This window comes from Seriola dumerili, unplaced genomic scaffold (genome assembly GCF_002260705.1).
Source record: "Seriola dumerili isolate Sdu_G_001 unplaced genomic scaffold, Sdu_1.0 BDQW01001246.1, whole genome shotgun sequence".
Taxonomy (NCBI): domain Eukaryota; kingdom Metazoa; phylum Chordata; class Actinopteri; order Carangiformes; family Carangidae; genus Seriola; species Seriola dumerili.
In genome coordinates, this window is record NW_019175501.1 from 393,972 (window position 1) to 419,018 (window position 25,047).

The 25,047-nt window shown below is 40.7% G+C and overlaps 3 protein-coding genes and 1 long non-coding RNA gene across 5 annotated transcripts; 1 reads left to right on the forward strand and 3 right to left on the reverse strand.

The window, feature by feature from the left end:
* Positions 1 to 2,854: 2,854 nt before the first annotated feature.
* LOC111238263 (butyrophilin subfamily 2 member A1-like) lies at positions 2,855 to 4,775 on the reverse strand. The gene is made up of 5 exons (XM_022767695.1): positions 4,724 to 4,775; positions 3,590 to 3,928; positions 3,376 to 3,444; positions 3,191 to 3,289; positions 2,855 to 2,949 (listed from the first exon to the last, which is right to left on the reverse strand). The coding sequence occupies exons 1-5, from the start codon at positions 4,773 to 4,775 to the stop codon at positions 2,855 to 2,857; spliced, it is 654 nt and encodes a 217-aa protein (XP_022623416.1).
* Positions 4,776 to 11,678: 6,903 nt separating this feature from the next.
* Positions 11,679 to 12,697, forward strand: LOC111238243. The gene is made up of 3 exons (XR_002665807.1): positions 11,679 to 11,727; positions 11,815 to 11,913; positions 12,155 to 12,697. It is a non-coding gene; the product is annotated as an uncharacterized LOC111238243 (long non-coding RNA).
* A 1,243-nt stretch (positions 12,698 to 13,940) lies between these two features.
* LOC111238241 (butyrophilin-like protein 9) lies at positions 13,941 to 18,800 on the reverse strand. Of its 2 annotated transcripts, none has more exons than XM_022767662.1 (5): positions 18,687 to 18,800; positions 17,319 to 17,642; positions 17,119 to 17,208; positions 16,117 to 16,206; positions 13,941 to 15,083 (listed from the first exon to the last, which is right to left on the reverse strand). In XM_022767662.1, exons 1-5 carry the CDS (start codon positions 18,742 to 18,744, stop codon positions 15,037 to 15,039), a joined length of 609 nt encoding a protein of 202 aa, XP_022623383.1. In that variant the 5' UTR covers positions 18,745 to 18,800; the 3' UTR covers positions 13,941 to 15,036. The 2 variants fall into 2 exon arrangements, with proteins under 2 accessions (XP_022623383.1, XP_022623382.1); XM_022767661.1 differs by having other exon boundaries at positions 17,319 to 17,645.
* A 393-nt stretch (positions 18,801 to 19,193) lies between these two features.
* Positions 19,194 to 22,411, reverse strand: LOC111238264 (butyrophilin subfamily 2 member A1-like). Its single transcript, XM_022767696.1, has 4 exons — positions 22,051 to 22,411; positions 21,899 to 21,967; positions 21,702 to 21,812; positions 19,194 to 19,989 (listed from the first exon to the last, which is right to left on the reverse strand). Exons 1-4 carry the CDS (start codon positions 22,409 to 22,411, stop codon positions 19,874 to 19,876), a joined length of 657 nt encoding a protein of 218 aa, XP_022623417.1. The 3' UTR covers positions 19,194 to 19,873.
* Positions 22,412 to 25,047: the final 2,636 nt, after the last annotated feature.

Below are 25,047 nucleotides of genomic sequence, written 5' to 3' on the forward strand. Positions count from 1 at the left end.
AAACATGTTCAAAGTTTTAAAAAGTTCAAAGTTTTAAAAAGTCCTTAAAAGTTTCAACAGTGTAAATATCAGAATAATAATCATTAATGAAGCAGAATCCAAACAGACGTAGATTCACTGTGAACAGAAGTTCAGCACTAACTCACCCAGGATCAATGGTAAAGCAGAGAACAGGAACGTGAACAGCCTCATGTCCATTATTGAGTGAGAAAAAGAAGATGAAGTTACACTTGCAGAAAAATTAGATGATGCTGGTCGACTATGTGTTACTTGTCTGCATGAACTTTTATAAATTGGTTTCTGAGACACCACTCCGCTCCAGAGGAAAGGCGCATGCTCATTGGATCAGATAAATGATCCAATGGGAAGGCCGCGCTCCTCTGTTCCTACCTACGTCACAGAACCCGCTAAAAGTGAATATTGAAATTATAGGATAATCTGAATATTCCAATTTACATTTTAGCGGGTTCTGTGACAGGGGCAGGGGTAGAGGGGAGGAGCCATCTGAGCCAATCAGATGGCTCCTTCAAACAGACTCAGGAGGCTCCTCCCTGCGTCACAGAACCCGCTAAAATGTCCATTAGGATATTCAGATGAGCTCCGTTTTTAGCTCCTTTCTTACCCGGATATAAACATATTAGCTGTTTCCATGTAGGAGGCTGATGGAGACCGACATACCAACGACTCACATCCTCTAATCTCTCCGCACGTGTCACTTCACTTCACTTCGTCTTTATCTCGCTGATTTAGTTTAATAATGAACGGACTGTTCGTTTTCCTGTTCGCTTCTTGACAGAATAAACACTGAGGAGGAGGAGGAAGGGTCAGGTGAAACGTCCAGAACTGTCCCTCCGACCGTGAACAGAACCAGACCTGAGCCTCTGAAGAGACGCATTTATCTGTGTGTGTGTGTGTGTGTGTGTGTGTGTGTGTGTGTGTGGTCACTGTAATGTAATTGATTCCTCGTCCTGTGGTAAAGAGCTGAGCGTGGGAACAAAGACAAGGTGCGCGCACAGACTTATAGAGGAGGAGGCGGGCTCTCTCAGTGGGCACCGCCCTCTGATTGGCTGAAGAGGCTGTCCCTCTCCTCACAGCCTGAAACCTGTTGGCGCTGCTTCTTCTTGAACTCACTAAGTTTTCATGCAATGCTGTGATACTCTTCTCTCTGAATACATTTATGTCCGTTGCTAATCCCACCCTTGTTGTCCACTGATACGGTGACGCATGTACGGTCTCTTCAGCCGTCGCCATGTTTGCTCATTAGCCCTGAAAATAAAGTACAGCTGAGGTTGATGGGAAAGTTGTCAGTTCTGCAGCAACCATTTTATATTGGAGCAGGTAGGAGTGTGACGTCACGATGGCGCTGCAGGACAAGTCAGCAAAGTCATTACAGTTCCTTTCACTGCTCGTACATAATGTAACATAAGTGTTGAATATACAGATTGTTCACAGATTAAATCAAATCTTATCTTGTTTATTTATAAAATACATTTTAAAAAACCACCAAAGTGCTGCACAATACAATACAACAATAAACACACAACATAGAAACAGCTGAAAGGATGCGTTAAGTATCTCATGGTTTGACACAGACATGGAGCCGTTTGAATTAAAAACACAAAGGATAAAAGTGAGAGACTGAAACCTGAGGGTTTTGAGATCAGACTTAACGATGACCACAGAGGGAGAACACTTCATTAACAGAGGTAAACGGTTCTAAAGTTTTGGGGCAGCTACCGCAAAAGCCCGATCACCCTTTCCACTCAGCCTCCACCGAGGGACGGCCAGGAGCAGCTAAATGTGAACACAACAATACAGCAGCTTTCAAGGGAATGATGACTGAAAAGGGCAGGTCAAAGGTCGTAACATTAACACACAGGGCTGCACCGGTGGTGTTAGTTGATCTTCACTCCTTTAGCCTGACCAGGTGAAGACAAGTGTAACACTGGACAAAAGAGGAAGAAAAGACAAAATGATGATGATGATGATTTCAGAGGGGATCTAGTATTTGAGATGCAAAGAGGTGTGTGTGCGTGTAACTTCCAGGTTATGGCGGTGTTGATAGATACATATGAGGAGCGTACTACTCACATAAACACACAGTAGCAACATCAACAAAAGAGAAACTACATTAAAAAACTAAACTAAAAGAAAATACAAAGGTTTTCAGTGTAATTATAAAGGTGGACACAGTTGTGGCAGATCTCAGGTTAGCACACGATAATACATTGATGCCGACATCCAAATCCCCAGAGACCGGATGATGTTGATCAAAATCTCCCTCTTTATATGAAACATCTCCCTCAAGCTTTAATGGGGGCCGTTTACCATGATTTGAATATTAATATGCAACTTAACGTAGTTCCAGTTTAATGTCCAGGAGTTTATCTCTAAAATGATGAATTATTTCTTTGCATTAAAAAAGTTGCATCTTTACATTTTCAGACATATGGAATATAAATGTGTTAACAACATGGACACGACAACTGTGTCACAGCTCTGCTTGATCACAGAGTATTTCCTGATTACACGTTTCCATGACAACGTCTGTTCCCATTTCATTTGTATGTGTAAACTGACTGGTCCCTGTTTTTATATTATCCTGTATATTTTATTGATGTTTTCTCTGTGAAATTTTCCCTTTTCCAAAACTGTGCTTCTGACCCAAACTCATCACGACTGCTGTTGTGTTTGAGTTGTGTTTAAACACCTTCACTCGTCTTCACACGGAGGTTTCATGTCTCTTAGTTCAGCAGAGACTTTGGGAATCTGCTTTTTATCCGTCAGGTAGTGAATGGTTGTGTTCTCGCTCCAGCAGCATCCCTCCACCACCACTACACCTCTGACATGATGCTTAACAAGCTGCTTCTGCAGGTTCTTCTCCTCCTCCTCCTCCCTCCATCTCTGGTTCCTGCTCCCTTCTTCCCCGCAGCCTCTCCTCACTCCTCCCTGAGAGAGAGAAGCAGTTGGTGACACTTGTTAAAGGATGTTTGTGTTAACTGCAGTGGATCCTGATCTAAGAGTCGGGCCCCTCCAAAGGGTCTCCAGGTAAATCTGAGGGGTCGTGAGACGATTAATGGAGAGTAAAGAAGAAGAAACAAACTTCTGATACACACATCTGTTTTTAGTTTTTACACTTTTCTTCAATCTTTGATTTTATTATTGTGAAATATTAGATTTTCAGACTTACTGATGATTCCTCGTTTCACCAGGACGATGATAATAATAATTAGAACAACAGCACCAAGAACTCCACCAACAACGGCACCAACATTCACCGTCTGAGCATCTGAAGGAAAATCAGAAAGTGTCCAGATGAGACAAAGAACAGTTTCTCTACAACAGTTTCCTAGAGAATGAATCAAAGACATTTACCAGGGTTTGGTGGCGAGGTGGTGGTCATGACATCATCTGTCTTCGTCTTGTTGTGTTGGACTTTTTTCACTGTTTCAAATGAGAAATAAACTGTTTAAACACTTTTTAAAATCACGTGTTTTATTCAGGAACAAACTTCTTCACTATCTGTGATAAATACTGAATGAAATAAATCCTAAAATGTCCTGTACAGTAGTAAAGTCCTCATGCTTACCAACATTAAGGACAGTGGTACAACCAGCTCTCAGCCCTAGAACAAAACATCGGTACGGTCCACTGTCCTTCAGCTGAACTGAGGAGATCTGCAGTGTCACGATTCCTCTGCTCAGGTCTTCATGGATGAGAGTTGTTCTGTCTCTGTATCGCTCCATCTGTGGATCAGTGAGGTCCTTTCCATGTCGATAGGCGTGGACGACCTCGTCGAGGTCAGTTCTCCTAACGTCCAGTGTATAATCCTCCAGGTTGACCCGGGGATCCAGATCAAACCTAAGTGTAACATCATCACCTTCTTCTGCCTGGATCGTCTCAGTCGGACACTTGACATGATGCTGTGCTGGAGAGACAAACAACACTGAGACAGTTTAAACACGTCTAAAAGAAAACCTCCATTTCTAACAGTTAAACTCTTCAAACACAGAGCTGAAGTTTCTGGATGCAACAAATCTTAAAATGTGCTGCTCATCCACTGAAGGATCGTCCTCCTGAAACACAGAGATCATCTCCTCATGTGAACTTGTTGCCCTCTCTGTCTCTGCCCCCCCCCCCCCCCCCCCCCCCCCCCCCCCTCTGGTTCCTCCTTCAGACATGACCTGAGTGGAGCGCACACCATGAGTCATGACTATTTGTCCTCCCTCTCTCTCTGCCTCTCCTCTCTCTAGCTCCTCCTTCACATGAGACAAGAGCGAAGTGGAGCGCACACTATGAGTCATAACTATTTCTCTCCCTCTCTCTCTCTTTCTCTCTCCTCTCTCTCTGGCTCCACAATTACAAAAGTTAATCTCTCATTGATAATATCTAGCTAACAGGGGCCACACATATGGTGCACACCATGAGTCATAAGTATTTTTCTCTCTCTCTCTCTCTTTCTCTAATAAAGGTAAATAAAAATAGCCCAAAAAATAACTTATTATTCTCAACCATATCAAACTTCACAAGTTTTAAAAAGTCTATTTGCCTTTTTTATTTTTTGTCAAACTGAAAATAAACATGTTCAAAGTTTTAAAAAGTTCAAAGTTTTAAAAAGTCCTTAAAAGTTTCAACAGTGTAAATATCAGAATAATAATCATTAATGAAGCAGAATCCAAACAGACGTAGATTCACTGTGAACAGAAGTTCAGCACTAACTCACCCAGGATCAATGGTAAAGCAGAGAACAGGGCAGTGAACAGCCTCATGTCCATTATTGAGAGAGAAAAAGAAGATAAAGTTATCAGGACACCTGCACTCACAGAAGAAGCGTCTTCAAAAGTTTCCACGTATAAAAGTTTAAAGTAACGCGTTAAAATCTCAGTCTACACTCTGAGGATGAAACTAATTTATCCTCCTCTGTTGCTCCTCCACGGGGACTGACCGGTGAGAGAAATACGCTGCTGCTACAGGAGGAATGTGTTTCGCAGACACATCTCTGATACAGCACAAGAGAGGAGGAGCATATGAGAAAAATATCTTGGACTGAGACAGTTCTGCACAGAGCACAGTTCAGGAGTCATCGTGTTAACTTCCGGTTGCATTCTTTTCTAACCAGTCCAAGCACAGCAGGCTCCAGTGTATAATCCAACAAGTTGACCTGGGGATCCAGATCAAACCTAAGTGTAACATCATCACCTTCTTCTGCCTGGATCGTCTCAGTCGGACACTTGACATGATGCTGTGCTGGAGAGACAAACAACATTGAGACAGTTTAAACACGTCTAAAAGAAAACCTCCATTTCTAACAGTTAAACTCTTCAAACACAGAGCTGAAGTTTCTGGATGCAACAAATCTTAAAATCATCCACTGAAGGATCGTCCTCCTGAAACACAGAGATCATCATCCTCATGTGAACTTGTTGCCCTCTCTGTCTCTGTCTGTCTCTGTCTCTGTCTGTCTCTGTCTGTCTCTGTCTCTGTCTCTCTCTCTGGCTCCTCTTTCACATGAGACAAGAGCGAAGTGTAGCGCAGCGCACATCCTGAGTCCCAACTATCTCTCTCTCTCTCTCTCTCTCTCTCTCTCTCTCTTTCTCTAATAAAGGCAAATAAAATATTCTCAACAATATCAAATTTCACAAGTTTTAAAAAGTCCTTAAAAGTTTTAAAAAGTTCGGGACACCTGCACTCAGAGAGGAAGCGTCTTCAAAAGTTTCCATGTATAAAAGTTTAAGGTAAAGTTGAGCACTAACTCACCCAGGATCAATGGTGAAGCAGAGAACAGCCTCATGTCCATTATTGAGTGAAGGAATAACCTGGAGTGCACGGACTGTGCAGGACTGTGCCGCTTGTTGAGGCACATTGTCAAAACTGAGAAACCAGAAACAAGATGTGACTTTAAGTTCCTCTCACTCTCAGCCCCGGGCACGGGGCACAGCCTCGGTCCAGGAAGCGTCAGTCCTGTAACTGCTCCTTGGTCAAATTCCTCCTCTGTGCTGCTGATATTTTCCAACCGCAAAAACTTAAAAAATTTCTTTTCGCTTTGTTGGCGTCGCCTTTTCTTTGTTTGTTTCTCTCTGTAGAGTTTGAACACTGTACATAACTTCTGCAGAGTGGTTTGGATTATCTTTCCCCTCCTCCCCTCCCAACCCCTGCTACATGAACTATGTGCCATTTTATTTTTTCTCAAACTGAAAATAAACACGTTCAAAGTTTTAAAAAGTCCTTAAAAGTTGCAACAGTGTAAATGTGTTAATGAAGCAGGATCCAAACAGACGTAGATTCACCAGGATCAATGTCACACTGAAAAAAATAACTCAAATGTACTCAAATGTTTTAAGTAAATTTTAATGCTGCAATATCAAGTAAAACTCGCTCGCCAGTATCAAGTAAATTTTACCTGAAACTAAACTTAACATTTGTGAACATACTAAGTAAATCTTATTTAATTACATCAATGTTTTATGTTACATTTATTTAAACTATTAAAGTAAGGTCTATTTGATTTTTTCATAGACAGGAACATCATTGTCCTAAAAAATGTAAGTAAATCTTATATATCTGTAGTATTTAGTGTGAGTTTCCTCCGCAGGGTGGCCGGGCTCAGCCTTAGAGATAAGGTGAGGAGCTCGGTCATCCGGGAGGGACTCGGAGTAGAGCCGCTGCTCCTCCGTGTCGAGAGGAGCCAGCTGAGGTGGTTCGGGCATCTGGTGACCTCGAGGCCGACCGAGGGATTATATCTCTCAGCTGGCCTTGGAACGCCTCGGGATTCTCCCGGAGGAGCTGGTGGAAGTGGCCGGGGAGAGGGCCGTCTGGACCTCTCTGCTGAGGCTGCTGCCCCCGCGACCCGGATCCGGATAAACGGGAGACGAACGAACGAACGAACGAACGAAGTAAATACGTAATTTTTTTTTTTCTGTTTGATATTTTCAATTATTTGATTGTATTATGTTATATTACTCAATATAATTATGTAATTGTCGCTAATTTTCTTTTGATAAATATTACATACGTCTAACAATTTGCTCTATGCATTTAATATATATTTATCACAAACCACACAACTAAAATACCATACAATTAAACATTTAACAAATCAACAGTAAACAGGTACTGAGGTGCAACTATAAAACCACCGATCGTTTGGAATGACAACCGTGTAAACCTTGTACAAACAATATGGAATAGTACATTGAGGAATTTTGTTGCTAATCATTCATAACAAGCTCTGTAAGTTAGCTCGGCCACTGGTTCATGTTATTGATCACAGTTCATTTGACTTTGTATTTAATATCAAACCGAAAATCAACAAGTTCAAGTTTTTAGATTTTTTTTAGTTTTAAAGTTTAAACTGTAAACATCAGAATATGTATAGATGACGCAGCCTCCACACAGTAACTACCTAGATTTAATGTGAACAGAAGTCAAGAAGTAATTAACTTACCCAGGGTAAAAGGAAAAGCAGCTAATAGTAAAGTTACGAGTGTCAAATCCACTGTCAAACCCATTCTGCGTGGAAAAGACGGTGAGTTAGATCAACTTGTCATATTTTACAGTGTCGCCTACTTTAACTAAAGTTGTGGTTGTTCATTTCATTTAGCTGGTTCTTTGTTCTTTGGAGGTTTCTTCTTGGTGCTTCGCTTTGTGCCGTGGCTGGTTGGCAGCACTTGCATACTCACGCTTGCACATGCATACTGAATATTTAGATATGTAGCCTATATGCATGATAGTAGCTATGTGTGTGTGTGTGTGTGTGTGTGTGTGCATGTGCTTAGCACCAGTATATGTGTATTTGGTCCTGCAGAGACAAACTATTACTTAAAACATATATGAACGCGCTCATGTGCGCACTGACACTAAGACTTTCCACTGTAAATATACAGTAATCAACTGGCAGCAGCTTCGCAAGTACTGTATTTCTTTATTTACTGTATTTTAGTATTACAGTGTATTACTTGAAATAAAATTGCAGTTCTTTACTGTATTCTTGTAAATTTACGGCACATTACTGGTCAGTTTTGTGAGTAAATTATTGTATATTTACAGTATGTAACTGTATTTGAATCCACAGTATTTTGTATAGATTGTTACTATAGTATTATTACTACTACTACTACTACTACTACTACTACTACTACTACTAATAATAATAATAATAATAATAATTGTCTCCCTGGACGACACCACATCTCAATACAATAATGATAAATGACAATAATGGGGGTATTGGCAAAAGAAATAAAAGAAATGTATTTATAGCAAAGGATTTTTTGGTCAATATCTATTGAACATGCTCTTATCCCCGAGGGTAGATTCAGGTGTCCAGTGGCTCATATTAATAATAATTAATAATAAATAATAAACAATAATAATGAAGTTAGTCCACTGTCTTTTTGGCTGCTGTGTTATACAGCCTGATGGCAATGACTGCAGCTGTTTCTGCTTCTCTGTCCTGATACAAGTACAACACAGACCGACAGGCCACAGAACAAGAGGGGACATCACATCCACATTAAACTCAGACTATCAGTGTGGTATCAGTCCCTACTTCCCTATAGAAACACTTAGAAACACTGACCGGTGCAAAAAAACAAAGACCAACAAACAGTTCCAAGAAGGAGGAGGCGACGTGACACGTGATAATAAAATAAACTAATCATCCAAGTTAAAATCGAAAGTTTAAAATAAGCCATGTGTTAAAAATTCTGATTAAAACTGTCAAAAAGATGTTGGTTTAAATTAAATCTGAAAATAACAATTATTTTTATCATCCATTAATCTGGTGATTATTTTCTCAGGTAAATGAGTAGTTGTTTGGTCTTTTGTATTTAGTGGTTTTATACTGGACGTAATACTTTGCACATACATGATAATCATGTTCAGCCTCAGTAAAACACTACTGAGATTTTATCCGTGAGAATTTCAACTCATTCATGACCATTGAGCTTTAGTTTACACTGCTGTAGTGTTAACTTATTTACTCTTTTATTGTACAGTCTCTGATAGCGAGGGCCGGAACAAGGGACTGTATAAAACCTATTCTGACTGGCTGGTTCTGATTCTGAGCTTCAGGTGTGTCTGCAAAGAGAAAGCAATAACATTGTTCAAGCTATCATACACAATGTATAGAGCATCATATATACACAGTCACACTACATGTTAAACCACTATTGATTGCATAATCTCAATGCAGTGTAACTACCTGGCATGTGAACAATTCTCTAAATAAACAACCATGAGCATTGTAGCTAGCAGGTGCAGAGTTTAGCAAAGTATGCTAAGTAAAGCTAAATCACCAACGCTGCATGAACGATCAACTACTACAACAATTGTTTAACTGAGGTGATAACTATTTCATAATTTGTGTGTAACTTTAATTTCTGTGTAAATGTGTTACTTTTACTGTAGTTTTCAAATGGCTGTGTATAGTGCTGTCTTGGGCACTTTAAGGTATTGTCACAAAGATCTGACTTTTTGCTTTAGAAAACACTGGTAAGTGTCATGAAAACATGGCAAAGCCACTAATCTTGTACATTATTCTGTGGTTTCACACACTAAAAGTTGAAAAGGGAGCTCAAGGGTTCTTCCCGTTAGTCTCGCCCCGCCCCTAGATGTGTGGACTTCTGTGCACTGATAATGTGTGGACAGAAAACGAATGGCAGGGCTGAATTTTTGTCCCATTTCCCGCCCCTGACTCTCAGCCAATCAAAAACAAGACCCAGTGAGTAGGCGGTGTCGTCTTTGAGACATGTTATAGACACTCACACTCAGCTGCGGGCAGGTGTCTACATCACTTCATCCTCTTTTTCTCGATGAATAAGTTTAATATTGGACATGAAGCTGGTCACTTTACTCTTCACCGCTTTTCCTTTTACCCTGGGTGAGTCACATCTTAATATTAACATTAAATCTCCGTCTGTTTGGAGGCTGCTCCATCCACATTAAAGCTTATGATTCTGATGTTTACACTGTTTTACCTTTTAAGAACTTTTTTTTTAAACTTTAAACGTGTTAATTTTCAGTTTTTATATAAGATAGACAAATGTCCTGCACGAACCGGTAAATTACAGACTCTTTAAAACTTTTTTAAAGCTTTGAACGTGACGCAATAACACGAGCCAGTAACTTTGAAACACTCTTTAAAGTTTGTTATGATCGATATTGTTAAGATTTTATCGATGGGAATTTCAACTCTGTGGCAGTTCTTGGGCTTTTAGCTTCAGTTAAGAGTGTTGCAGTGTCAGGTTAACTCAAGATCTAAGCAGTTATATTTACTGCATTTGTTTTACAATATCAGACTGACAGTCCCACAGGGGCATGTAGCTATAATGTATATAGAGAATATAATGTATATTATGTATATAGAGAATATAATGTATATTATGTATTTAATGCGAATAGAGAGTCTCCACCCAGAAAATGCTAATTACCCGCCTGCTGTTGGCTCAATGTAACTGCGCACAGTAAGTTAGTCACATGATAAGACGGCGACGCTTCCTTTCCACCTATTGAGAGTTTTTATTCTGAAAAGTTCTGACCGAACTTCAAAGATTATATTGCCTTCCTGCTTTAGACTTGACAGGTGACAGGTGAACAGGTGAACAGGTGAGAACCTCACTCTCAGTCAGACGGAGCGAGCGAGTGCGACAGATTGTGCCGAGAGGGCGGTGGCGGTTTAGCGGCCCCACTGTTCGATTCCTGACCTGATCTCCGAGCCGCAGACTCCCGCTCCTCTTGGTGTGAAGAGCAGGCGGGGAAGAGACCAGCTGCTCCCGACCCCCGTCCTCCGCGTCTCACGGTGGAAACAGATCCGCGACTTCATGCTCCGAGCTGCCGTTTATATCGACACTGAGAGAAGCTGCTGGTGAAAGTGAAAGTTTCCAAGACATGATCACAAGAAACATAGAGGCGGAGCTGCGCGTGCGCATGTGTGTGAGCTTTGATTTTACCTCCCAGGTGATTTACTCTCAGTGTGAGCTGCCAGGGTTTTTCATGTCCATTCAGAGAAGCACGTTACAGACTGCAGACTTTACTCCTGTGGGACACTGTTAAAGATATTTGACTGAACTCTTGGATCGCAGAAGACTCAGGCCACAGTTGCTTCTCTACATATCTACAAACATATTTCACACCTGTGAAGTTTAAACTGTCTCAATGTTGTTTGTCTCTCCAGCACAGCATCATGTCAAGTGTCCGACTGAGACGATCCAGGCAGAAGAAGGTGATGATGTTACACTTAGGTTTGATCTGGATCCCCGGGTCAACCTGGAGGATTATACACTGGACGTTAGGAGAACTGACCTCGACGAGGTCGTCCACGTCTATCGACATGGAAAGGACCACACTGATCCACAGACGGAGCGATACAGAGACAGAACAACTCTCATCCATGAAGACCTGAGCAGAGGAATCATGACACTGCAGATCTCCTCAGTTCAGCTGAAGGACAGTGGACCGTACCGATGTTTTGTTCTAGGGCTGAGAGCTGGTTGTACCACTGTCCTTAATGTTGGTAAGCATGAGGACTTTACTGCTGTACAGGACATTTTAGGATTTATTTCATTCAGTATTTATCACAGATAGTGAAGAAGTTTGTTCCTGAATAAAACACGTGATTTTAAAAAAGTGTTTAAACAGTTTATTTCTCATTTGAAACAGTGAAAAAAGTCCAACACAACAAGACGAGGACAGATGTTGTCATGACCACCACCTCGCCACCAAACCCTGGTAAATGTCTGATGATTCATTCTCTAGGAAACTGTTGTAGAGAAACTGTTCTTCGTCTCATCTGGACACTTTCTGATTTTCCTTCAGATGCTCAGACGGTGAATGTCGGTGCCGTTGTTGGTGGAGTTCTTGGTGCTGTTGTTCTAATTATTATTATCATCGTCCTGGTGAAACGAGGAATCATCAGTAAGTCTGAAAATGTAATTTTTCACAGTAATAAAATCAAAGATTGAAGAAAAGTGTAAAAACTAAAAACAGATGTGTGTATCAGAAGTTTGTTTCTTCTTCTTTACTCTCCATTAATCGTCTCACGACCCCTCAGATTTACCTGGAGACCCTTTGGAGGGGCCCGACTCTTAGATCAGGATCCACTGCAGTTAACACAAACATCCTTTAACAAGTGTCACCAACTGCTTCTCTCTCTCAGGGAGGAGTGAGGAGAGGCTGCGGGGAAGAAGGGAGCAGGAACCAGAGATGGAGGGAGGAGGAGGAGAAGAAGAACCTGCAGAAACAGCTTGTTAAGCATCATGTCAGAGGTGTAGTGGTGGTGGAGGGATGCTGCTGGAGCGAGAACACAACCATTCACTACCTGACGGATAAAAAGCAGATTCCCAAAGTCTCTGCTGAACTAAGAGACATTAAGTCAGCGTGTTAGTGTTTTAAATGTGCTTATTTGTTGTTGCGCCTGTTTCTTTGTGACTTTACTCTGTTCTGTAGGAAGAAATAATTCATGTCAGTGGAATGTGATTTTCACAGATAAGCTACTGGACATTGAATTGTAATAAGCTGCATATTAATATGGTTTTAAGAACATTCATTGCGTTTTAAAATCTTTGTTTCATGACTAATTGTTAAATTTATGACACTGTAATGACACCAAAATAAAATCATGGTAAACATCATCCATTAAAGATTATGTGATGTTTCTAATCAGGACTGTTCTATATATATATAGATAGATATATTATAAATATATGTGTTATAGGATTTTTATAAGAATTTAATGTGATAAAGAATAAGAAGAATAAGAGTTTTTTCAGTAACCACCTGTATCTGTATTTATGCTCTAATTGCTTTTGCTGTAAATAAATGTTTTATTTCTTTTGCATCATTGTTGTTGCTCATAATTATTGTATTGAGAGTCAGTGGCTCCTATAACATGTGGTATCATCCACACAGACGGGTTTTATTCATCCTCATCTACGGAGATCTGTCTGAAATCTGTCTCCACCACAACACAGACACAGACGTGTCTCAGTGACAACTTCCTGGTTTGATCAGACTTCAGCAGTGAGGACAGAGTCAAGTTCACTTTGATCTAAATCTGATAGTCTGAGATCAATAATCGTCACATCTATAATAGTTGAAATTAAATCAAGTATGTGGTTTATTTAAAAAAGAGTTTCTAGATCAGATGAGAAACAGTGACGGTATAATATAATAAATAAAATGATGATAAAATGGATTTTAAAAAAGTCCAATGAAGTTAAATTCTCATATTTTACAACAAATCAAAGATCAGAGAAAAGTCCAGGAACTGAAAACAAACTTCTGCATCATTTCTTTCCTCCGTGAAATCGTCAGAACGAAACAATGACATGTTTTAGATCAGGGAGGCCATGGTTACGGCCCGCGGGCCGGACCCGGCCCGATTGAACATCACATCCGGCCCGTGGATTCGGAGGTGAAAATTAATATTCGTATTTGGAAAAGAAGACAGCCGCCGTGCAGCTGTCTGCTTTGCGAGTGGGTAAAGTTGTTTTAGACAAAACGCCAAAAATGTGAATTAAATCAGATAATTTCATTAGGTAAAAATGTGTTATGAATGAATAAAATAGGTTACATACTTTATTAATCCTGCGGAGCTGCCTGGTGTGACTTTGAGCACGGAGCGGGAGACAGACAGCGCAGTGAGGCCTTAATGAATAATTTCAGACAGTGATGTTGAGTCAGTGTTTGGTCTTTTCAGTTCGAAAGTGTAATTCGGTCCGCTGAGGTCTCACTTGAAAAAAATCTGGCCCCCTGTTTTAGATTTAGTTTAAATTTGCAAACTCTATTTACTGATTCATTAAAGCCACAAGAAGCTGCCGGTGTTTATAACAAGATCTGGACAAATGAAACCAAAACCCTCCTGAATAAATAAACTCGTCCAAAAACAGCAACACTGAAATTGGTGAAAGTAACAAAAACAATTTAATAAAAGCTGCGATAGTGATGATAAAAAGACAGATCTTATTAATTATTTCATTACAGGTTAAAAAGGAGCTTTATACAGCACATACATTAAAATACATTATGTTCAAGAAGACTGGAAATCAGGAACATTAAATAACATCTCACTCTAAAAGACGCAAACAACAAACAGAAAATAAAGTGTGCAGTTTACTTGTGGACGGATGAAACCGTTTTTCAAGTCATCAGGAAGTTTGTTTGACCAGTTAAAATCTACCACAAAGTGAGACGCAGCCGGAAAAAAATAAACTTAAAGTGCTGGACAAAAGAGACAAAAAGCTGCTTTAGTTACGCTCACAGAGATGTGAAGTGGCGTCCGATCAGTGAAATAACTTAGTAAGCTAGAAAAGAAAGTGTTTTTTACATAATACAGTATATTTATATAATATCTTATCCGTGATTGTCCTATTGCCCTGTGAAATTGCCAGTAGCCAATATGGCGGCTGTCGTTGACCTCTGACGATCGTCGCCTCCCTCACGACACGAGACTTATCACGAGCCACGTTCATAAATTCACATTCAGACAGTCAGGGTTTCATACGTCACAAAGCTAAGGAACCAATCCTGTCCACTTGTGGGGACGAGGGGGCGGGGCTTAATAAACCTGAAACCTAGTCAGTGCAGAGAGCAAGATTTAGCATTAGCACAGTTGCTAACAATGCATCATCCACAGCCAGTTACAAGCTAACAAACATTAATATGCACAAATAAAAGATGCTAACTATGCTAACCGTTCTGACAAATCCCATTTTAAAAACCAGATGCTCGGCAACAACCGCTACTGTTGGAGAAATACTGTCGATCCAAACGTCACAGACTAAAGTGAAGATTGGAAAAATCTTAAATATAATAATATTTCCCCATATACAGTTTATAATAATTGCCCCAAGTGGATGAAAAAAATATCTATCCATCTACGTATCTATAAATGAAGAGTTAAGTTACTGTCATTCGTCACAGATGTTGAGTCAGTCTTTGCTGATTGGTCGTTCTCCAGCCTTCACCTCCAGCTGATGTTTCAGGAGCCGTTTCTGGCAGCGCTGTCTGGGTCTTCATCCCCCCTCCTTTGATTGGGTGTCAGGTTTCTTGCCCCGCCCCCAACTCGCGGCTCCTGCGGTGAATCACTGAGGAAACGGAAAGTTGTTTGTGACACAGATTTTACAATTTTGACTTGAGTCATCATCATGTTATTAATAAGCAAATTTATTTATCACACACAGAGGTCATTCAGTGTTGCTAGAAGTAAAAAGCAGAATAAAGAAACAGTATAATTATGAAATAGATTATAAAATAGATAATATCTCATCAAAGTGCCAGATTAACAGATTGAATAAAGGCAGAGGAGAATACAGCAGTTTGTAGCAGTTACAGTTTGGGCGGATTTCATCTTGAAGCTTCATTTAAACAGATATTGGACGGGTGTTTTTAAAGTGTCCAAAACATCTCACACACACAAAAAACCCCAACTTCCCCTTTCACCGTGGGCTCCACTGACTGACCTGCTCCTGCGGAGGTGGCTCATTTACATGGAACATTTCTCAAATACATTTGGGGCCCAAATCATTTAAAGACTGAAAGACATTAAATAAAACTTTGCAGCAGGGTCACGACCTTTCATTCAAGTGAATCTACAGAATCTCTTCACGATCAAACTCCTGGAGTCAGAGCTCAGACCTTAACCCGGTAGAGATGCTGTGGAAAGAGCTGAAGAGAGGCGCTCACCCCCGACACCCTGAGAATATCCTGTATATATATCTGCTGCAGCAGCTCTATAAGTGAGAACGGCCCAAACTTCCTCCTGAACATCGTGCATGTCTGATCCGCAGCTACTGGAAGAGGTTCTAACTGTTTGTGTGTTATTAGCTTAATTATTAGCTCATTGTCTATATCTGTGACTTAGATGAAGATCAGATTTTACGACCAATTAATGCAGAAAAGAAGGTAACTGTTCCCTGACGTTTTCCTGTCACAGTCACTGAAACAGTTAAGAACCAGCTTTGCTTGAACTGTAACATCCTCAGTTCAGTTCGAGAACAGGTGAGTAATAGTGTGTGGTGTGTGTGGTGTAGAGGCTGCATAATGTTAACACCTTATCAATGATAACTTGTCAATGATCACACGAGAGTTTTTAAATGTGGGGCAGAGGATGGTACTTACGAGCCTTTCTACAGATCATCAGAACCAGGACTCCGAAACATCCGACAACAGTGAGAATGATGCCGACAGAGACTTCCCTGAGTCTGCGTCCTGAAATCAGAAAGGATATTGGTTTCCTCGTCTCGTCCACACGACTCCAGAGATCTCGAGCACTGAGAACTGACTTTTGGAAACGCTGCTGATCTCATTTTAGTTTGAAAACACCGGGGTTGTGTTGTCACTTTTGGAAACGATGAGGTCACACTCAGAGTCTCTCCTGATTGGCTGTCATCAGCCTGGACTACCAGCGGTGAATACAACATGAGAATGAATCACAGTGTCACTGACGTTGTTGTCTTTGCCAGCAGCTGTTGTTCAGTTAAAGTCTGTATTTTAACACTACAGCTGTCTCTGTTGTTCCTCCCTCATAGTATTTTTTTTGCAACTAATCAACTGCAGAGAAGTCAATCTACTTCCTGTTTACACCGGCTCGTGCACGCCCAGTCTACGTGAATGGTCATGTATGTGTTTTCAGGTGTGTTAGTGTGGACGAAGACTGTTTTCATTTTGAAAACGCCGTTTTCAAAAAGAAAAGGTAGTTGTGTGGACGTAGCCTCACTGTGATGATGTCAACAATGACTCAGGCCCAGACAGATGTTGACTGGTCACTAACTGCCAGACCTCAAGGCTCGTTACTGGGGCCCTCTGAATTTATGACTATAAGCTATAACATGCACTGTTTGATACCATCTAAAACTAAAGCCATAGAAACTTATAAAGCCATGATGTACTTCATTATAAACCCTCCTCCACCCTCACAGAGGAGGACAACTTTATTTATGTCCAATTGTCTATTTTTACCTGAACTGGTATATTTAAAATAAAGCTACCTGCCTTAATCCAGTTTATTTTCTAGTCTAATGTATTTCTTATTTAAATGGGACAATACAATATCATTGGCAATGTCAGTTTTAACCAACTATTAGAACCTTGCTTGGTAAAAACTAGGACTCAGATGTTTACTTGTGTGGACTGGCTTGGTCAGGTCTTCAGGCGGAGGTCTGGTTGTGTTGGAATCACCTTGTTGTGCTCCGGTTGTTTGGCCTTTTCGACCTGTTTCAAATGAGACACAAATACTGAACCAAAGTGCTTTAACTTACTTTAAAATGACCAACAACAGCTGAATTCTGACACAAGTTCAGCACTAACTTCAGTGTGCTTACCAACTTTGAGGGTAAAGTAACAAGAGGCGCCCTGAAGTCGAACATAACATCTGTATCCTCCGGCATCAGACGGCCGCACAGAGGAGAGCTGCAGCGTCACGTTTCCTCTGCTCAAGCCTTCGTGGAAGAGAAGCGTCCTGTTTCTAAACTCTTCATTCTGGGCGTCAGCATGATCTTGTCTACGAATGTAAAGGTGGACGACATTCGAGCTGCCGTCTTTACTCCACTTCACAGGTGAACCTGACACGTTGACTTGATGATCCAGGTGACACTGGAAAAAGACGCTGCCGCCTTCTTCTGCCTCCATCGTCTGATTTACAGAGGCTGCTGGGAAAACAAACTTCATATTTAGTTCAATAACCCGGAGTGTTTTAATATTTTTACTGCTCACAAAAAAAAGCACAAACTTCCAAACACAGACATTTTTAATATGTTAACGATCTTAGTTTGCATCGTTTTTAAATAGTGCAACAAATCTTCAAGTGTCCTCGCGCTGCTTCACAAACTTACAGAGCAGCTTCCTAGAAAGTGATTTTTTCTTTACTAAACAACAATTGTAAACACAGAACAACACCTGTAAACAGGGAACAACACCTGTAAACACTGAACACCTGTCCTAATACAGAGGAGTTGAGCGGTGAAGAAGGACCATGGTCCAGACCAGTTCAGTGGTCCGGACCACAAGGACCACTGGTTCTGACAGACAGACACATATCATCACACAAATGTAAAATATACTACAAAAGAACATTTCATTGACAAATTATGACTTTTCGTGTATAATTGTCAATAATAAGAACACAACAGTCATATCTTCATTAATAGTCATTTATTAATAAAAAACGTCGGATAAAATTTTGATAATAAATCGATATCTTCTTTGCTAAAACTTGGCAGAAGTGAGTTCCTTTTTTAGGATGGTTAAACGTAACGTTGTAATATTGACACAGCTGCCATATGCAGGACTATAGTTAACGGTGAACCACGTGACAAACGGAGAAAGGAAGATGCGAAGAGGTATGCAGTCGATTAGCAAAATGCTCCAGGCAGGCTAACCAAGAGGGACCACAAGGACCATGACGCAGACACACACAAACTGGTAACTAGCGAACAGAACACTGCTCCTGCAACAATCTCTGCTGCCGCGCGGGCTTTTACAGCATTCAACACGCGACAGCGAATCTGTATCGAACAGGTTGATTGAACTGTTCGATCATTCAGAGGCTGCAGTCGGTTCCTGTGGCGGTAAATACTGACAGATATCGTTCTGTTGGAATCAATGAGGGCAAGTTAAACAAGAACCTCTGACTGTTCTAGAACTTCACTCTCAGCAACAATGTATCAAAGAACAACGGAGCTGCAACTCACCGGTGACGCGTCCAGCGACGAATAAAAGACTCAGGAAAATAAGAAGTCTCATTTTCATCCGCAGCGCAGCTTCTGAAGATCTGCCGGCTTCAGATGAGGAGCCACAACACAGAAACAAATCATCGACGGAGAACACCCCCCCTTTTTACCCACGTGTGCTCACATGCAGGAAGGAGCATTGGGTAAGGAGCATTTCCTGCATGTTACACCCCTAAAGTCCTCAAACCTTTACTGTCGCTAGTGAATAATTACATGAAAATGCACAAAAGAAATAAACATCTGAGGGAAAAAAAGTTCTTTCTTTCTCTAATTTTTGATGTTAAAATGTAAAATATTAGATACACATGTTTTGGGTTGGAGACAAAAAAAATCTGAAGATCTGGACAAATTAAACCAAAACCATCCTGATTGGATAAATATTTTAATGATGTCTGTGATAGAGATAATACAAACACATCTTATTAATTATTTCTTTACAGGTTAAAAGAGCTTTATACAGTGCATACACACACACACACACATAACAGAAAACACAGCTTAGTTTAATTTCTAATGCACACAGCTGATCAGTCATCGGGAAGTTTGTTTCAGAAAACTGATCGGAGAACATTATTTTGCAGGAAGTCACTCTGGGAGATTAAAGCACTGAAACATTTTCTGAACATTCAGCACTGTCAATAAATACTGTGTGAAGCTTTAGACACGAGGCTGTGATCAGTGAGGAATCATGTCTCATGATCTGTTATTGATCATATTGAGGATGATGTGATATTTCAGAGGATGATGGCAGTGAATCTGAAATACTTTTAAAAACATTTAAAAGTGAGATTTACTACGTGTTGAAATACAGTCATTAAATGATAATGTAAAATAGATAATCAAAAGTTTTTGAGCTAGACGCTCTTTCAACCGCAAATCACCAAATTCATGAGGCTGTTTTCATCCTGAGAGCAGCAGAACTTTGTCCCTCATCAGGTTACAGCTGAATAAATATATTTACAATATGAATAATTACATTTATATTTAGTTGAATTTCACTTCTGCTCACATTCATCGTTCTGGATTAAAACTGGTTGATCACGTCAGAGCGGATTGAACCGATCAGCTGATCTGGAAGCGAATACTCAAGAATTCCTGTTGTTAACCAGGAGCTTGGATGGATTCTCTGTCTGGGTCCAGGTGACACTTCAGCTGGTTCGCTTCTCAGCGCCGTGCAGGTCGTCACCCCCGCCTGCCACTTTGAGCCTCAGCATCACGACTGCTTCAGGCGCCGCCGCTACCCCGCGCGTCCTCTTGCAAACCTCTGTGAGAACATCAGAAACCGGTTTGAGACTCACTGAACTGAGGTTTGTGGAGAAACCAGGTGGCGAAGGACGGTGACACGTCCCTCGCTCACACTGTTGACTGTGACCCAACGACTGTCAATAATATTCAGCAGTATTATGTTTTCTATCATAACTGATGAAATAAAATCTGTGAGTAAACGTGTTTCTGCGTTACAGTTTAAAAGGGGGAACACCTTATTGGTGATAATAATAATAATAATAATAATAATAATAACAACAACCTGTTAGATTAAAGATCATCTGCAGGTGAATCAGTTCACAGGTGAGAACAGCACTGAGATCAATGAGCTCAGGCTGTTTGCAGCTGATAATAATATTCACTCAGTGATCAGTTTATTAGGAACATTGAACTGATGGAGTCTGATGCAACAGTCCTGCAGTAAATCCTTCGTCATGAAGGTTTTAATCTGCAGCTTGTGTTTAAACATTTTCAGACAGATGATGATGAATTGTGTGTGTGTGTGTGTGTGTTACATTATACAGCTGTTTCTGTTATTTACCTACATTCACTGATCTAAATGGATAAAACAATAGAAACACGTGGACGTCACGGTGAGCGTCTTCATACAGCAGTAGTGTTGTGTTGGTGTAACGGTTCCAAATATTGGTTATCGGTGTCTTTGATTACCGATAATCGGAATCTGAACCGGCTCCGAAAAACCGTATCAGTCGATCTCTGCTGTTCTGAGCGAGCTCATCAGATAAATCCAACATGGAAGTAAAACACCATCAGGAGCCTTTTCCACCAGTAACAGCTGATAAACTGACCAGCCAGCAGCCTCGCTGATCTCACATGAAAACCTGCTGTAGCTTCTCAACATCTGCAGCTGCTCAACATCTGCAGCTTTATATCTTTAGACTCTTAATACTGATGCATCAGTGAATAAGCAGCATTTTCCTGCTGCAGCCGGGGAAGGTGGAGCTGCTTTAAAATGTGAAAACTGAGAGGAAAAGGGGGAAAATGCAGCACTGCTAGTGTGAGAAAGTCGTCATCATCATCATCATCATCTCTGGGATGCTGGCTTGAGGATTCCTAACCTCCAGGTGAACACACACAGGTTATAGGAGGTACTGGTTGGTGGGTATAGATCAGGTGTTATCACTATATTCCACTAACGCACTCTATCCTGTAAACTGTTGCAAACAGAGCCCCATGGTGGCCACACATGTCTGCAGGTTATGAACTATACACTATCTTATGTTAGTCTGGAGGAGGTGTGATGTCATCCACTAAACTGACAAAAGCCTCTCAGCCACAGAGGCGGCCCGACCTTCCCCTGCGCCCCGAGTGCACGCCGCTGAGAGCGGCTCATTGGAGGCTGCAGGAAACGACTACAGGTTATTTCTGCAATAGGAGGCTCGACTGAATATTGATGGGATTTTTCTGTTGGGGTGCCAAATGTATGCACCTACATATTGCACATTTTCTGTTAATCCAATAAACCTCATTTCACGACTGAAATATTGCTGTCCATAAGTTATTTGACTGATCAAAATGAAATTGCTGATCCAAACACCCAATGATTTATAAATGAAAATAATGGAAACTGTCAGGGGTGCCTAAACTTTTTCATGCCACTGTATAAAACTGGAAACCTCCAGTACATTTACCTACTAATTGGACTTAAATACAACACTGCACTAAGAGAAATTTGTAACTGTAACTCACTGATTGTTCCACGTTTCACCAGAACTCCGATAGGAGCGCAGAGAAAACCAAGAACGCCAACAGCACCGAGAAATCCACCAACAACGGCACCAACATTCACCGTCTGAGCATCTGAAGGAAAATCAGAAAGTGTCCAGATGAGACGAAGAACAGTTTCTCTACAACAGTTTCCTAGAGAATGAATCAAAGACATTTACCAGGGTTTGGTGGCGAGGTGGTGGTCATGACATCATCTGTCCTCGTCTTGTTGTGTTGGACTTTTTTCACTGTTTCAAATGAGAAATAAACTGTTTAAACACTTTTTTAAAATCCTGTGTTTTATTTTTTATGTTGTTGTTTTCATGCTTACCAACATTAAGGACAGTGGTACAACCAGCTCTCAGCCCTGGGACAAAACACTGGTACGGTCCACTGTCCTTCAGCTGAACTGAGGAGATCTGCAGTGTCACGATTCCTCTGCTCAGGTCTTCATGGATGAGAGTTGTTCTGTCTCTGTATCGCTCCGTCTGTGGATCAGTGTGGTCCTTTCCATGTCGATAGACGTGGACGACCTCGTCGAGGTCAGTTCTCCTAACGTCCAGTGTATAATCCTCCAGGTTGACCCGGGGATCCAGATCAAACCTAAGTGTAACATCATCACCTTCTTCTGCCTGGATCGTCTCAGTCGGACACTTGACATGATGCTGTGCTGGAGAGACAAACAAACGCATGAACGCTAGGTGTCCTTCACAACACTGAGCTGGTGTCTCCGGCATAAAACTAAAAGAACGGGGGTCAGGCAAGATGGCGACCGCGACAGACTTTATACTGCTGAGCAGTGTTTCGGATTTTCTATCCCTTACTTTCGAAGAGACTATTAACAATCTCCCTATGCCATAAATGCAGATTCACTGGCCCTGGAGATTTATCCATTGCCACTATCTTCTTGTTAGTTCTGTCTGTCTCAATGAAGTTGAGACATTTTAAACATGGCGGTGCCACGGGCAGCGTGAAGTGCTGTTTGGAATTGTTTTACATTATTAATCTTACCCGGTCGACAGTTTATTGATTATTACCTCGGGTAACTTAACAGCGGTGCTCTACTGTCTTTATTACATTGTACAGTGACTCCACGGGGAGGGGGCCGTCTGGACCTCTTTGCTGAGGCTGCAGCCCCGCGACCCGGATCCGTGTAGCGGGAGACGACGAACCAGTTACTAAAGCTGAAACTATTGATAGTGAAAAATGCTAAATATTCTCTATTTAAAGCCTCTAACCTGCTTTTCTTTGTCACATATGGACAGTTTTTTTTTTTAATATTTTTTTAGATGAGTTAAACACCACAAAAACATCTGAGTGTTGTAATGTTTTTCCTTCCTCGTTTCAACGCGCAAATAAAGCGACACAGTCGATAAAACATCACTTACCCGCGATAACGTGTGAAGACGTCAACACCAACATTGACAGTATCACGTCCATTATTAAACCAATGCGGAGAGAAAAGAATATTAAAGACATCTTGTTCTTTTCTCAACCTACTTCCGCCTTAATGGCCAGCGTGTTCGCTGTGCTCAGTTTCCCGCGCCGGGATTTTAAGCTCCTAAACGGGAACGTGACGCAACTACCGGTAGTCGATTTTCATTCAATAAAATCTCAACAAATCTCGATCATAACAAGTTTTAAAAAGTTTGTCTCTCCTATCAAACTATAAAACTGAAAATTAACACGTTCAAATTTTGAAAAAAAAAAAAAAAAAAACAAAAAAAAAAACAGTATAAACATCAGAATCATCAGCCTTAATGTAGATAACTTTAACTTCCTGTGCCTCATTAAAGTAACTTTAACTCCTCTGCAAATAGTTTACAATGCAACGAAATGATAAAGTAAGCCTCAATAAACCTGAGTTGAAAAAATACTGCTAGGATTAGACTATTGTATCACCACTGCACATAATTATATTTACTGCACATGATGGACATATAGTTCCTCAAGCACGAGCCCTTCATTTGCAGCAACCTGATAAATTTTTCGATGCATATTTAATTGAATAAATTCTGAACACGTGGAGTAAGTGAACCATCTTCTTCTGCAATATTTACCTACAAAGTTCAGTCAAACCTGGTTGTGCATTGGTTAAAATGGAATAAAATGAACATGTAAATTAGATTTTTACCTGGTTAGAAATAGTCCACGAGCAGCAGGTTGTCAGTTGTTACCCACTATGTATGAGAGTCAGATCTTCTGGACGCGGGAACCAAGTAGCGTGGTAACCGGATGCTGTCATGCTCCTCCCCTTCGTTGTCATTTGCTGAGGATGGTCACGGGAGTGAATTTGGCGGCAAAAGACTTCCTGCCAAATGTTTTGTGTTGACAGTAAAATAGCTTGCAGTATCACAGTAAAAGTACTTTCTGACTTCCTGTAATTGCAGTATCACAGTAAAAGTACTTTCTGACTTCCTGTAATTGCAGTATCACAGTAAAAGTACTTTCTGACTTCCTGTAATTGCAGTATCACAGTAAAAGTACTTTCTGACTTCCTGTAATAGCAGTATCACAGTAAAAGTACTACCAGTAGTCACAGTATCAGACTAAAAGCAGATCCTGACTTCCAGTAGTAAAAGTATCACAGTAAAAGTACTTCATCCTTGATACTCTAACTGCAGGAAATCAGAAAGTAGTTTTATTGTGGTACTCCAGCTACAGGAAGCTGATAATCTCGTCTTGTAAAGGACCCCTGTGTCAAATTTAGTTTTAATACCTTTATTATGAAAAGGTGAATGGATTTCTTCCTTCCTCATGAAACATTTTCAGTCGTTTCTTGTTGCACAAGAGTCAAAAACCCAAAGACACTGAAGTTACAACCGTGAACACGTGACACCAACACGCTGCTCGTGTGTTAATGCACCAATCTACAAAAGAGCATTATTTAGAGAGAGACGTTCACATGTCTGGTAAAATTTGCAACGCATAGTATTTCTATATTGTGATATTTCCACTTTTATTTGGATAAAGTATGTGAGTGCTTTTTTAATAATCACTTATTAAAACAGAAATAAAACACACCCAGTGCATCAGGTACCCTTTTTCCCAACAGGAATACATTTATTTGAAATTATTTCAAATGATAAAAACATGGTTGATTAACATGAAATGACCACAGGGTTCTTGCTCTTCAGCTTGGACAAGGTGAGAACGTGAGGACGCAAATGTGACGGGTCACCTGTGCGTCAAGGTGAGTGTACATCCAGGACAGGAAGTGTTGTTGTAGGTTTGTTTTCCGTCATCCACCACGTTCACTAATTTACCTAGTTTGTTTGTTTTTTTTTAAGAAACGGGATCCCCAAAAAAACTTGTTGGCAAAACCTCA